General features: G+C 36.6%; 1 protein-coding gene across 3 annotated transcripts in view; it reads right to left on the minus strand.

Moving 5' to 3' along the window:
- EXOC6 (exocyst complex component 6) overlaps positions 1-15,970 on the minus strand; it is a 243,138-nt gene that overhangs the window by 163,204 nt on the left and 63,964 nt on the right. For 2 of the 3 annotated variants that reach the window (XM_023546921.2, XM_003409007.4), the window contains exons 2-5: positions 6,588-6,759; positions 5,272-5,319; positions 5,094-5,184; positions 846-891 (exon numbers count right to left, since the gene is read on the minus strand). In XM_023546921.2, the coding sequence (XP_023402689.2) occupies positions 846-891; positions 5,094-5,184; positions 5,272-5,319; positions 6,588-6,759 (357 nt within the window). Of the gene's footprint in view, positions 1-649; positions 714-845; positions 892-5,093; positions 5,185-5,271; positions 5,320-6,587; positions 6,760-15,970 lie in introns of those variants that run through there. The other variant, XM_023546920.2, reaches the window with a different exon arrangement.

Here is a 15,970-nt window from a genome sequence, read left to right on the forward strand (position 1 = left end):
CTACTGGTATTTAAAATAGCTTCAGCATCATACTAACACGAAAGCAGTTAGTATGACGTTAGTACAGTAGAACAGACTGACAGATGGGTGATGGAATTTATTCTGTAGAATCCCCAAAAGACCCAGAAGTGTCTGCAATTCCATGACTCCTGGAAGTGGGAGTACAGATACTGGTTAAAAATCTGTCTAAAACGTCATCAGACCCTAGAATCTCTCCCCTACTCCAGGCATCTAAGCAATTATCCTTTCCCATCTTGGCAAGAGACTAAAATAGCTGATTTCTAAATAGGGGACACTAGGCGAGGTTGAAGACAACCGTACTGTTCTGAAAACAAGAGAATTAGTTGAACCCATACGTATTTGACAATTTATCTATATATTTATATTACAGTTATATATGTAAAATTTCAGAAAGGAAAGAGAAAACACTGTAACAATGAATCAACAGACTACTCGGGGAAAAAGAAACATCTGGAGATCAAAAAAGAGCTCTTAGAATTTAAAAATCAGAGAGCAGAAGTGAAAAAAGCACTTAGCCCTTGATTGTATGCAATGTTAATATGTCGGCACGTTAATCAATACTGATTCCACCCCTGTTCAGTTGTCTTTCTGTCCTTCATCAACATTATCAAACTTTGCTATCACTTACCAAGGGCAAGGATCCACAAATAAATTAGTAAGAATTGCTTTACTGGATGATTCTGATGAACAAACTGCATGAGCAAACAACAGTGTAAGGTAAAAAGCAAACACTACTATAAAATAAAGTAAGTCTATATACACTTTCAGTAATACAAAAAAAGCAAGATTTTTATTAAAAACAATTAGAAAAGAAACCAACTTACCTTTTTGCACTCATCTGTTCTTTTAGCTTACTGTACATTTCCAACACTGCATTAAAAAATATATAACATATTTTAGCTTTCAAACAGAAATAAAGCATTTTGAGAAATGAAAATAAAGCAGGGAATAGTATATTATAAACTTATTAGTCTTCTCTAACATTACAAATAAAATATTATAGTTCGAGAAAATGAAACCATGTTTTAATCTCCACATATACTGAACATTATAGCAGAGACCTGGAACACTTGTATATGCTGACACTCATGAATCAGAACCCATTCCAAGGCAACCTGTACAACTGAAACATTAACCTACAAGTACCCTATATTCAGAAATTTACTAACACCTCTTCCCTACAGAATTGGGAGTCTGGACTTCAGTTAGTTGAGAGAGAAAGCTAAGTGACAATGAGATCAATTGATTTTGATTCAACATACTAAATAACACTGTAAACAAAAATTTACACCAAATCCACAAGGAAAGAAAAACCTCAAAAGCTCACAGCAGAATATTTATACGCCAATGTTCATTGCAGCAATAGCCAAAAGGCGAAAACAACTCATGTGTTCATCAAACAATAAATGGATAAACAAAATGTGGTCATCAGTACAACGGAATATTATTCCACCATAAAGAGAAATGCAATTCTAATACATAAAGCATGGATAAATCTTGAAAACATTATGCTGAGTGAAATAAGTCAGTCACAAAAGGACAAATATTGTATGATGCCACTTATATGACATAGGCAAATGTATACAGACGAAAAGTTCACTAGTGGTTACCAGGGGTGGGAGGAAGAGAGAAAAGCGTAGTATTAAAAACATTATGCTGAGTGAAATACCCACCGACTGTCATCAAGTCAATTCCGACTCATAGTGACCCTGTGGGACAGAGTAGAACTGCCCCATGGGGTTTTCAAGGCTGTAAGTCTTTACAGAAGTCACTGCCACATCTTTCTCCCGCAGAGCAGCTGGTGGATTCGAACCACCCAGCTTTCAGTTAGCAGCCAAGTGCTTAACCACTGCGCCACCAGGGCTCCAGGGAAATAAGTAAAATGCAAAAGGACGAATACTGTATGATCTCACTAATATGAAACACCTAGAATAGGCAAATGCATAGAGACAAAGTTTATTAGTGTTTACTAGGGGTTAAAGTGGTGAAGGGTGTATGTGGGGATGGGGAGGTAATGCTTAAGGAGTACTAAGCTTGTTTGGGGTGATTAAAATAGATAGTGGTCATGGTTGCACAACACAGCAAACATAATTAATGCCAGGAATTATATATTTAAAAATGGTTAAAATGGTAAACTTTTTACTTTATATATTTTGCCACAATAAAATTAAAAAAAAAAAAAAAAAAACCAAGGAAGTCAGCACAACTTGACCAAGGCAAAGTCATAGAAGCTTCATAGACACATTCAAACCCTGAGGGGTCAAATTACTTACTGGGCTAAGGGCTGGGGACCACGGTCTCAAGGGACATATAGCTCAATTGGCATAACATAGTTTATAAAGAAAATGTTCTGCACCCTACTCTGGTGAGTAGTGTCTGGGGTCTTAAAAGCTTGTGAGTGGCCATCTAAGGTACTCCACTGGTTCCACCCTGCCTGGACCAAGGGAGAATAAAGAAAACCAAAATCATAATGGAAAATTAGTCCAAAGGACTAATGGACCACAACTACCACAGCCTCCACCAGACTGAATCCAGTACAACTAGACAGTGCCCAGCTACCACCACTGACTGCTCTGACAGGGACTACCTGGGCAGACCTGGAGAAAAATGTAGAACAAAATTAAAACTCACAAAATAAGGACCAGACTTATTGGTCTGACAGAGACTAGAGAAACCCTGAGAGTATGGCCCCCGGACAACCCTTTTAACTCAGTACTGAAGTCACTCCTGAGGTTCGCCCTTCAACCAAAGATTAGACAGGCCGATAAAACAAAATGAGACCAAGTCTGCACACGAGCCCAGGGGCAAATACAAGAAGGCAGGAGGGGAAGGGAAGTTGGTAATGGGGAACTCAAGGTTGAGAAGTGAGGAGTGTTGACACGACGTGGGGTTGGTAACCAATGTCACAAAACAATATGTGTATTAATAATTTAATGAGAAATTAATTTACTCTGCAAACCTTCATCTAAAGCACAATAAAAAAATTAAAAAAAAAACTTATAGCAGAGAGTGAACTATAATGAAAGATACTATACTGAACATGACAAAGCATCTATTTAATTTTATCCTTTTTATCAAGGGCCCCAAAATGCAATTATTCAATAAAATTGTTATAAGCTTCAGCAAGATAACACACTGTCACCAAAAAGGTTTTAATGCAACCATATAGATTACCATTCATCCTTAGTAGAATTTCAAATTATAAAGTGAATAGTAAATTATTATTGGCTTATCAAGCAGCTCACATTTTCCTAGACCAGAGAGATAAACATTTTTTTCTAGGTTTTCTATAGTCATAAGTGCTACTCCCCAAGTCTCAACAAGTTTACAAAAGATATTGTTTACTTGTCTCACCTTTCTAGGCAAAGCATTATAGTGAACACATAACCTGGGACATAGCCTAAAACTGTTGTTTTAGGTATGAACTATCTTTGAAGTCTCCTGTTTTATCTCAATAATGCATGTAAATTTTACATCTATCTCATGTTATTTTCATATTAAAAATAACGCTTCCCTCAAAAACAATCATGTAAAATTAATGCACTAGCAAAATGCATCACATTTATCCTACGACTTCTTATATCCCCTCATGCTCCTCCTAACCCAAGGACGAATTAGGCAACTGTACTGTAGTTGACAGCTAACTCATCTTTATTCACACTAGATTGTAGGATCCTTCAGAGATGGGTGTATGCCATTTTCAACTTTTTATTTCCAATCCCTACCATAAAGACTGACACAAAAATGTATTTTAGAATGGATATTTGGATAGAAGGATAGATAGGGGAAAGGAAGTAGTTCTGGATGTGGCTATTGGGAATGCAATGTTCACATGACCTCAGAGTTGCTGCCCAACCTTGAAACAAACAGCAGGAACAGAACTCGACCTCTACTTCCTTTAATTTCTCTATTTCAAATAGCCCGCCAGGGGAATACACTGAATTCAGCTCTTTTTCATTCCATCACTACCTAATTTTTCAGGCTTATTACCACACAGGGACAAAGCTTTCAAACTTAGAGGCTGTCTTTCATGGCAATTACAATGTCTCTGAGTAAATATCATTATAAGAAAGCAGGTGTCTCAATACTGAAACCTATTATAATAAGCATTTTATTTACTCAAAGCTATTGTGCAAATATTCTTGGTTGATCAGGTATTAAACTGAGTATAATCTCAATGACTCTAAAATAAAGAAAAGTTATTCGTACAAGCCAGAAAACAGTAATATATATATTTTTAAACTAATAATAAAATAAAACTGCTGATAGTTTTAACATATAATTTGTATGCGAAGCTAAACTTAAACTTACTCTACATAAGTATTATACAAAACATCTCATTCTATTTTCCCAGATATGGAGGTTTAGCTTCCTTCCTAAAAAAATAAGGGAAAAAATGGGACACTGAGGTGGATTTAGCTTACTATATTAATAAAAAATGACATATACCTGGCTCCTTTTGTTTGAACAGGATGCATCCAACTTAAAGTACATTAAATCCAGGTAAAGAAAATACTGGTTAGTTTCTTCAGGATTTATCTGATGTCCCAGTAATATCTGAGCCCTAACAGAGAGACCAGAAACTCAGAAATCTAAAAAGTCAGTCTTTCCAAATACAGGAGGAAAGGCAAGGAAGAAAAACAAGCACTTTCTGATGTTATCTTATCAGCAAAATGAAATTATGAGAAAGGCAAAATAATCCTTAACTGACAAAAGAAAACAATGGCACTAGAGGTACAAAATTAGACAAAGGTGAGAAATGTAATAAAAAGACACTCATCCCCATGGGCAAGTATTCAGAGGAAAAACAAAAAAGCGGGGACAAAGAGCCAACTAGGCAGGGATGAATGGAAAGGTAGAGGTTGTTCTAGGAGACTGATATAACAGATAATCAAATAAGGGTTTTATAACACAGGAGAACTATGAGAATTCAGGGGTGAAAGTAGACAGGGAATAATAGGCTTTGTTGGGAGGCCAAATAATGTGTAATTTCCATAATAAAGAATGACATGCTATCACTAAATTACACCTTTACCAAGTCAAACATTCTGTTATAGATAAGTTTAACTCACCTGGAAGGCATAATTGCAATTTTTCTACTACAGTTGTAATATTCCTCTGCTGAATTCTACATCGAATAATATCTTCTGTTTGGACTATCACCTTAGAAAAGAAGAAATACTCATATTTTTAAATGAACAGTTAAACAACATTCACATATTGGGCACACATGATGTATCATTTTCTCACCTCTTTTCCAGCATCTTGAAACCTTCGGTTGGTATCAGTAACTTGCACCTTAAAAATAATTTCACCCTAGTTAGACAAATATGCATAAAACTGCCCTGATGTAACTGCTCACCCTTGTAATCAGATCATGCTTCATGAGAAACTCAGAACAAAGAAATGCAAATTCAAATTAACTCTACAGCTTGAACTTGAACTTTTGATTGAAAAGGGCTTTTGTTAACTTCAATTACTTATGACAGTTCTTTTTAACATATTCTGTGGCAAACTTCTCAAATTTACTCAGGATTTTTGAACTTTACTTGCTTCTCTAAGTCTGTCAAACAATTCAAATCACTGACCCAATTGACCACTGGTCCCTTTTTGATACCTTCAATGAGGTCTATGTGCCATTCATTGTCTGTAGGAAATGGCGATTGCATTTTATGGTAATTAAACATTCATATTTTGCTGAATGCAAACACTGGGTGGTTGATTAACATCAAACACGGAAATCTCCAATCCACAGCAACATTTTAATGCTACAGGTGCAGGCAAAGTTCAACCTCAAATTTTCCCACATACTAAGTGACTCATTAGGTCATCATAGTAAGGAAGCACATTCTGGTTTATTAAAAATCTCATTAATTTCTGAACAAAGATGCTCAGTGACCTCATTGATGCTGTATATGGTCTCTTGTTATCTGAATATCCTTTATATAATGGTTTTCTAATCATAATCTCTGGTGGACCAGGGTCCTTCTAAGTTCTCCAAATGTAAAGAAAGATAAATAGGACAATTCTTAAATTAAATATTTTATATTTTAATGGTATAAATTCAGGTCTCATTTTATACATAACTGTTTTGCTGTATGGTAGGAAATGTAAATCAATTTTATTTAAGAAAATTATGCATTGCTGTTAAATAAAACAGTTTCAATATTTTAAGAACACAATATAATAAGTTAAAATATTTTTAGAGCACAGCTTTTTATCAATATTGTACTGTTGCTTTAAAAATTCTAAAACTGCAAAAAGGGCCTTTCTTTGCACACATTTTTTTAAGTTCATTTCCCTGCATAGAAAGAAATCCTGTTAAGTCAATGCATTACTGCCTTCAGGAAAAGAAATTACTGTATAGTTGCCATTAGCATGACAACTGCGCTAACAGAGCATAAAGACAACTGTGCTAATAGAGCATAAAGAGCAGTCCCAGACACATACACTAACTCACTTCTTCAAAGGAGCACATGTAATAATGTATACACTTTTGTGCCTATACAGTATAAATGGATACTTAATTAGCACAAAAATAAATAGACTTTTCATATATTTCTCACCTTCAGTTTTTCTGCATCAGTCCTTACTTTAAGGAGCTCTGTAATTGCATCTACAAAACCTTGATGATGAAAATTACACATTTTTTCGATTTCCTTATCATGATTACGGATACAAGCATCTAACTTTTCCATAAACTTCTTGTGTGCATTTGGCTGATCATCATACACAGACCTGTATGTACATAAAAAGAAAACTAAAATTAACTTCCCATTTCACCAAAATTTATTCTTTATTAAACCTGATCTTTGCAACAGATGATATCTTAAACTCTGAACAGATAAATTTGGTTGATAGTAGTGCCTTCACTAGAAATAATTTCGGTGAAAAAGTATTTAATTTATTAATATTTAAGTTAACCCTGGACACCGAGGCTTGGGAAACTTCCCTAATTTGCAATACTCCCTGCATGTTGCCACACAATGCTCTGGGAAAAGTTAAGTGCTGTCCAACCGCCTCCCCTGGGAGGCGACAACTGGATCCTGGGCCTGGAACTCTCTTGGAAGCTGCACCATGCACGTTTTCCCATTGCTGATTTTACTCCGCATTCTCTTGCTATAGTAAACCATAACCATGAGTACTAACAGCTTTGCTGAGTTCTGTGAATTCTTCTAGCAAATTACTGAACCTGAGGGTGGTCTTAAGACCTCCCAAACAGTACCCTCCAACTGCTATCTATTCTCTGAGGCTCAGTTCAAGTTTCACCTCCCCCAAGAGGCCTTTGTCAATCATTGCCATGTGAAGTAATCTTTTTATCTGAAGGATATGTAAACTTACAGCTGATAACACTCATTCTGACATATAATCATATATTACTTTGTATTACGATTTAAATGTTTCATGTATACATCATGTATTTTACTTCCCTAAAAAAAAACATAGCTTCTTGAGTGCAGACATCATCCTTTAGGCTTTTAATGAGTACCTACTATAATATTAGAGACAGCAATACAGAATAGCAATTATTAAGAACTTGGGCTCTGTAAGAGCTAAGCTAGAACTAGGATCTGCTCTTGGGCATCTATTTTCTACCTATGCTACTCTCTTGATCTCGTCCAGACTTGTAGCTTTAAATTCCATAAATACACTGATGCCTCCTGAATTTATATTTCTAGCTCTGGCCTCTCCCCCTTAACTTCAAAGTCATATATATCTCTAACTGAACGTCTAATGAGTCTAAGTATGTCCTCCTGATCTTCCTCCCCAAACCTGTTCCTTCCACAGACTTCCCCATCCATTCTTCTTGTTGCGCAGGCAAAACAAAACAAAAAAACCCTGGACTCATTCATGACTATCCTCTTTCTCTCAACCTTTCCACCTCCCCCTCTTGCCCAAACAATCCAGTAAATCCAACCATGTTCTCACTACCTCCATTGGTAGCATCCTGGACAAATCATCACCATACCTTGCTTTAGATTATTGTCAGTTGCTTCCTAATTGATCTCCCTGATTCCATCCTTACTCGCCTTTAGTCTGTTCTCAACACAGTAGCTAGAATGATGCCATTAAAACAAAAGCCAGATCCTATGTCTCTCCTCCATAAAAAACCCTATTTCTCTTTTAGTAGCCCATAAAGTCCTACATAATTTTGCCCCATGTTACCTCACTGACCTCATTGTCTACTACTCTCCACTCTTATTCCATACCAGCAACACAGGACTTCTTGTGGCTCCTTACACACACCAGGCAAATTACTATCCTATGCTTTGCACATTCTGTTTTGTCTACCTGGATCACTCTTCTCACATATGGTTGCCTCCTTGACCTCCGTCAGGTCTTTTATCCCCTTCTTGGTGAAACTCTCCCTGGCTACAATATCTGAGTTACAGGCACAAGTGCACACGCACACACACACACATACACACACACAAAATCCTCCTCCCTGTTTTATTTTTCTTCTTTTATATTTTCTAAAATAAAGGAGATTATCACTGTATCATTCATATCTTTCATATCACTGTAGAATATACTCTCTTTCATTCTTTTATTCATTATCTGAATTCTCCAACAGGAATGTAAGTTGCAAGCGGGCAAAGTTGGTCTGTTTTGTTCCCTGTTGCATCCTCAGTCCTAGAACAGTGCCTATCATATAGCAGACACTCAGTAAATAAACAGTGAGTAAAAGGATGGCTGGATGGAATTAGAAATGCCACTTACTAGCTGTTCGACCTCAGGTAAGCCATCTGACTTCTCTAAATCTCAATTTTCTCAACCACAAAATGGGAGAAAAAATTGTATCTACATCAGAGTGTTATGATGTTTAAACATATGAAAAATTCTTAGCACAATACATATTACTTAAATATAATACTTGCTCATGATTATGACAAGTGCTTGTTTTTTTTTTTTTTTAATATACTAGCTACTAGCATAGTATGCAATAAAAGACAGCCAAAATCCTGAATAATTGAATAGCTGGCTGTAAATATCCAATAAATCTGGGCTAACACTCAATTATACATGCTAAAGGGTTTGACTACCACTAACACTTGACATTTGAATGTAGACTTTTACATTTTTACATCTAGTATTTCACTTGTTTCTTATGCCATATCAGAGAAAATATCAGTGCCCCTTTTCACAAATGAGGAAACAGGCACAGAATGGTAAATGACTTAGTCAATGTAACCTTAAACTGGTAAATGACTGAGGTAGTACTAGAATCCCTACCTAATGCTTTTCCCACAACCAATACATATAGTTAACAAGAACTCTTAATTAAACAACATTTTTTTTTTTTTATTCCTTAGGAAAATCCATGTGCAAAAAAAAAAGTTTATCTAACTGACCTTGGCGCTTTATAAACAACAAATTTACATTTGTCAAAATTTTCCTAAGATTTTTCACATATTCTAATAGAACAGTTTGATACTTACATAGCTCTTAAAGTATCAGGTAGTAAACAGAACATACTAAAAGAATTATACTTTAGAATGCCCTACTATAGGGCTCCTCCAAAAAAGGGTCTAACTCCCTTTGTGAACCCAGAGGCAAAGGTTATGCCATTTAAAAATAATTATAAATAAACAGGAAGAAAAGAAACAAAAGTCTATTTTATTTTGGAAAGTGCTTAAAATCCACCCTTTGGTATATGTCTTTCTAATTTATTCTCCAGAGTTTTAAAAACAAAACTATTCCTGTTTTATAGCTATTCAGGACACTATCAGTGTATCTACTGTAGCATTCTAGGTGGGCTCCTCTTTTGCCATTGATGTTATAAAACCAAAAACCTGTTGCTGTCGAGTTGATTCCAACTCATAGCAACCCTAAAGGACAGGGTAGAGCTGCCCCATAGGGTTTCCAAGGAGCCCCTGGTGGACCTGAACTGCTGACCTTTTGCTTAGCAGCTGAAGCTCTTAACCACTATGCCACCAGGGTTCCCACTGATGTTATAGTACGGAGGAAAAAAAATATATGAAAGTATATGCAATACCCACCCTCCATTAATAGAAAACCAAAGCCTGACGCAGGTGAATTATTCACATTCCCTGCCTTCTGCTATTAAAATAGAACCATAAATCCTAATTAAAGAAATAAAAACAATATCAAAGAATTAGTACTGTGAAGAAGAAAGAATAGATCCTAATCTACCTATAACTAATTCTCAGTCTCTCCTGACCCTTGATAACCATTTGCTATTTCAGACAAGAATACAAACTGCACCCCAACCATGTGCCGCCCACAATCCACATCAAGGTCACTCTCTGAGCAGAGTTCACAGAAATAATGAAGTCAAGGTACAGAAAGGTTCTAAATCACAGGAATAAACCGCATTTAAAGAAAGTGCTGAAGGGTCGGGCAAGTGCCAGAACTCAAAATTTATCAAATGACAGAAATGTTGGCTCTGGAAAAGACTCTAAAAAGTTTTTAGTTCTGAGGTGCATATTTTAATAGATGGAGCACTCAAAAAGGAATTACTCACTACATGCAGTGGATTTAATCCTTTACCCATTCTGATGGAATATAATATTAAAAACAACTAGTCCAAATTACTGTATAAGACCATTATAAGATCTTGAGAAACAGTTTAAACTGAGAAGAACACATTCTTTTTTTTTAGAGGGGGGAGGGAGGGAGGGAGGATGGGAGAGGGTTATTTACTGATTAGATAGTAGATAAGAACTACTTTAGGTGAAGGCAAGGACAACACTCAATACAGGGGAGGTCAGCACAACTGGACTGGACCAAAAGCAAAGAAGTTTCCTGAATAAACTGAATGCTTCGGAGGTCAAAGGAGCAAGGGCGGGGGTTTCGGGACTATGGCTTCAGGGGGCATCTAAGTCAATTGCCAAAATAAATTCTATTAAGAAAACATTCTGCATCCCACTTTGAAGTGTGGCGTCTGGGGTCTTAAATGCTAACAAGTGGCCATCTAAGATGCATCAATTGGCCTCAACCCACCTGGATCAAAGGAGAATGAAGAACACCAAGGTCACAAGATAATTATGAGCCCAAGAGACAGAAAGGGCCACATGAACTAGAGACTTACATCATCCTGAGACCAGAAGAACTAGATGGTGCCCGGCCACAACTGATGACTGCCCTGACAGGGAACACAACAGAGAACCCCTGAGGGAGCAGGAGAAAAGTGGGGTACTGACCCCAAATTCTCATAAAAAGACCAGACTTAATGGTCTGACTGAGACTAGAAGAATCCCGGCGGTCATGATCCCCAAACCTTCTGTTGGCCCAGGGCAGGAACCATTCCTGAAGCCAACTCATCAGACATGGATTGGAGAGAGATGCTGATAAGGAGTGAGCTACTTGCATCAGGTGGACACTTGAGACTATGTTGGCATCTCCTGTCTGGAGGGGAGATGGGGGGGGCAGAGGGGGGTTAGAAACTGGCAAAACGGTCACGAAAGCAGAGACTGGAAGGAGGGAGCGGACTGACTCATTGGGGGGAGAGTAAGTGGGAGTAAGGTGGATATAAGTTTATACATGCGAGACTGACTTGATTTGTAAACTTTCACTTAAAGCACAATAAAAATTATTAAAAAAAAAAAACTAGTCCAGAAATTTGCTAATTAGGCCAATAATAAATACGTGACTGAACAGAGAAAGGCAGGAAGGGAGAAAAGGTGCGTATGTATGAAGACTTGAAAGGGTAAGCAAGACAGCAAAAGCAACTCTTATCCTAAGAATCTGTTGACATTGTACAGAGAACAGGAATTATCAACCTTTTCTCTGAAGAGATCGATGCTTAACTATAGAAATAATTTGGAGAAGTGGTGGGGGAAGAAGGATATGGACGGAAGATGTACACTACCTGTCAATAATTCCCCACAGTGACTTAACTGGCCAAGGAGAGAAGTCAGGTCTGTGGCTTCTGGCTTAATGATGGTGATAATAAAAATAACAAAAGCAAACAGCCAAGCACCTACTATGTACTAAGTGTTTTACACTCTACCTCATTAGTCACTACAGCTTTATGATTTAGGTTCTCTTATCATCACAACTCACAAACGTAGCTTGGGAAGACTAAGACATTAGTCCAAGGTCACACAGCCCAAACCAAAAGCCTAAGCCATTGCCATGGAGTTGATTCTGGTTCATGCCAACCCTACAGGACAGAGCAGATCTGCCCTGTAGGGTTTCCTAGGTTGTAGCTGATGGGTTAGAACTGCCGACCTTATGGTTAGCAGCCCAGTGCTTAAACACTGCACCACCAGGGCTCCTGTAGTAGTAATAGTACCAGTAGTAGAGCCAATATTTTACCCCTGGTCTACCTGGCTCCAAAGCCAGTGCTCTTACCCATTATGTTAGATAGGCTCACCAATCAGAAATGGTGATAAGGAGCATGAAATGCAGAGAGGAAGTAATGGGCCTAGCAACCAACTAGATCACCTTTGAAGATCAACAATTGAGAATGACTCAATAAGGAATCCCTGATGTGCACTGTTACATCCATCAGGTGAAATCATCCACTGGACAGAAAAGGGGGATGAGAACTGAAGCGTAGCTAATTGTTAAGCAGTGTTAAATCATATGGGCTCATCATGAGTCAGAATCAATTTGACGGCAACTAACAACAACAACATTAAATTGCAAATGCAACAAAATAAGAAGGAGCAAAACATGAAGTAGAGAAAACTAAAGTCCCTTTACTCATTTGACCTCAGCTGAAAGGCCTCTGTAAAATCTATTTTTCTTTTTTTGTCATTGAATGATAATCATTGTTCTTTCAAATTCTGATTTGCATGGAAGGAAATATTTCATTATTTACTCTTTGATCTCTAAGTTGGTTAATAGTTATATCCACCTAATATATTAACATACCAAATACAATACTGTTCTAAACTTTGAAGCAATATATAATTTTAATGAAAATGATTTTTCTTCTTTCAAAATGTCCTTCAAAATTTTATAATGTCTATTGGCAAGCCTGATCAAGTTTCTTTTAATACATGCATACATATGACAGAACTAGCAAGAGAGAACATTAAGAACGGACACATTTTCTATCTTCACTATATCTAATCTTCCACACCAAAGTAAAAACAACATGTTATCATACAGAATTTGATAATCTGGTATGTCAGGTTTAGGGCATTAAAACAATTCTCTTTCAGAAATGCCTTCTTCAATTGTGTGTAAAGGGCTCCATCTAGTGGTAATAAAATAAATTAAAAATAAGAAAATTAAGATGTCATTAAAAATAAAATTTTTTTTAATGTTAAAATTAGCTCACTGAAAATTAATGCATTCATTATCAAATCAAATCTCTTAACTGAGGAACTCAGGCAACCTCGTTTAAAAAAAAATTGTTTTCAGTGAAAGTATACACAAGAAGTTATGTTCCAATTTAACAATTACTACACATATTGTTCAGGGATGTTGGTTACGTTTTTCACAATGTTTTCAGGTGACTTCATTTTTTTGGACAGATGCTACACTCTGTAAATAAGATAAGCGATTCATTAATCACATTCCACAATTTTGCTTTTATTTTTAAGGAAAAATGTTTCTGATGAAAAACAACATTCATGAGGTATATGAAAAATCACTCTTTTCGAATCATTGGTACCATATCCACCAGCCACTCCTCGGAATCTGTATGGGGCAGTTCTACTCTGTCCTATAGGATCACTATGAGCTGGAATCTACTCAATGGCAATGCATTTTTATATCAGAATATTTTTTGTCAAAAAATATATATCTTTATATTATTTTCAGTACCTTTTATTAAAATAATGCTTACACTTTGAGAAAAACTGATACAATCTCAGAGTACCCAACCCCAATTTCCCCAAATTATTTGCATTTATTAAAGTACTAGAGTGTTCCATTTCTTGACAAAAAAAAAAAAAAGTCTTCTCTCTGTTCCAGAACTTTGTTCTCCAATACAGTTACCACCACTAAAATGCTGGCCACTGACAGACTTCCTTATGAATTTTATTAAATGTAAATCAATTACTTAAAAAAAAAAAAAAGACTACTGCAAGGATATGGACTTTTATATATTGAAAACTAGGATTCCACGAATACTGTTCAGGATTCCCTGGGCACTGATATTCTGGGGTCAAATCTTTCTACAAACCTTTACATGGAAACAAAACTTTACTCTTTTATCTCCGGCAGAACTGTATCGGCCACTTCTGACTTCCTTTGGGTGTTTTTTAATGTCATCTGCTACTTTTTCAAACAATTCACATTTTTTCTTGCTGGTTCCTTAAATGACACAGAAGCCTTACTTTTATATCTCTAGTAATAAAAAACTGCTTTTGCGTCCTTTTCAGTGTTCTTTATTTTCCAGTCTATAGGCATTTTTACTATCCTTTGACCCAAAATTTCAGTAACATCCGTGTGAGAAACAATGGGCTAAATGTTACTCAAAGATAGCAAATGAGATGCCTTTTGGGAAGAGGACCCCCTTTTTAATAAAGTCATGTGACTTGGAATTATTGTCTTTTAAACAACATACAGGAAAGACACCATCTCCCTATCTTAAAGCAATACAGGCTTGCTCAAAGTAGCCACTCCATCTTGGAAAGAAATATTTCTACTCTAGTTACTTAACAATATAAAACAGTAAAAAAGAAGATGGTCAATATAAAGGTATCATATCCAGTACTTCTAATATTTTTCCAACCATTTCATCAAATATAAAAAACATGAATAACAAACCTTCTCATAACTTTCCCTGATACTCAGAATCCAGGGGCAAATAAGAAATGACAAGGCCCCAAAGCTAACAGCTAGTTAAAAACAAAAAGAAGGATTCTTTGCAACAAATATTCTGTAAGCAACAACCATATACAATAAAAAAAAAAAAAATAGAAACTTAAAATTAAGTGCAGAAAACAGGCATATACACAGGCAACTTAAACACTGAGCATAATTAGTCTCTAAATCATTGAAATTTATCTGTATGTAGTCTAATTCTTTGGAGAAGCAGAAAAGTAAATGTAGTAATTCTATAACATAGGCCCAAAATTCTTTGACATAACTACCACCGAGAGGCAGAGTCTATACCCCTTTCCCTTGAATCTGAGCAGGCTTGTGTCTACTTCGACCAATAGAATATGATTTAAGTACTACTATGCAACTTCTGTGTGGACTTCTTTAGACTCTCGCTCTGGGGGATGCCATCTGCCATGTAAGAAACCTGACTACCCTGAACATGGCCTGCTGGAGAGGCCACATGTAGGCATTCCCAACTGACAGCTGCATCAACTGCTGGCAATGTGAGTGAGCCACCTTGACTGTCTAGCCCAGGTAAGCCTTAAGATGACTTCAGCCCTAGCAGATAGCTAACAGCAACCAATATCTAATAACAATTGCAGTAGAGACCCCAAGTCAACTACCCAGCCAAGTCCTTCTTAAATTCCTGAAAAATATGAGTATAATACAAATTATTTGTAAATTTCCACGAAATATTTAAAATAGTATTAAATTTAAAACCTTTTCCAGGATAATTCTTTTTTTCTCTATACATTTTTTCCTTTTGGCACCAAGCCTTTCTTATACTGTCCTTAACTTCTTTTTCCACCCTCGGAATGCCCTTGTCCCTCCATACACCTCAATCCTAATCTCCTTTCAAATTTCAGATCAAAACAGTTCCTTCAGGATAATTCCATACTGGCATTCCAATTAATCCAATTACCCAGAATTTCTCAAACTCTACTATATACTATATATAGCCTATACTATCATTGTTTGTTTTTAGGTGCCGCCAAGTTGGTTCCGACTCAGAATGACCCTAAGGACAGCAGAACAGAACACTGCCCGATTGTGTGCCAGCCTCACAACTGTTGCTATGTTTGAGGCCACTGTTACAGCCACTGTGTCACTCCAGCTCGTTGAGGGTATTCCTCTCTTTCACTGACCCTCTATTTCACTAAGCAGGATGTCCTTCTCCAGGGACTAGTACCTCCTGAGAACA

The sequence above is a fragment of the Loxodonta africana genome, chromosome 16 (assembly GCF_030014295.1).
Source record: "Loxodonta africana isolate mLoxAfr1 chromosome 16, mLoxAfr1.hap2, whole genome shotgun sequence".
In the NCBI taxonomy this organism is placed as follows: domain Eukaryota; kingdom Metazoa; phylum Chordata; class Mammalia; order Proboscidea; family Elephantidae; genus Loxodonta; species Loxodonta africana.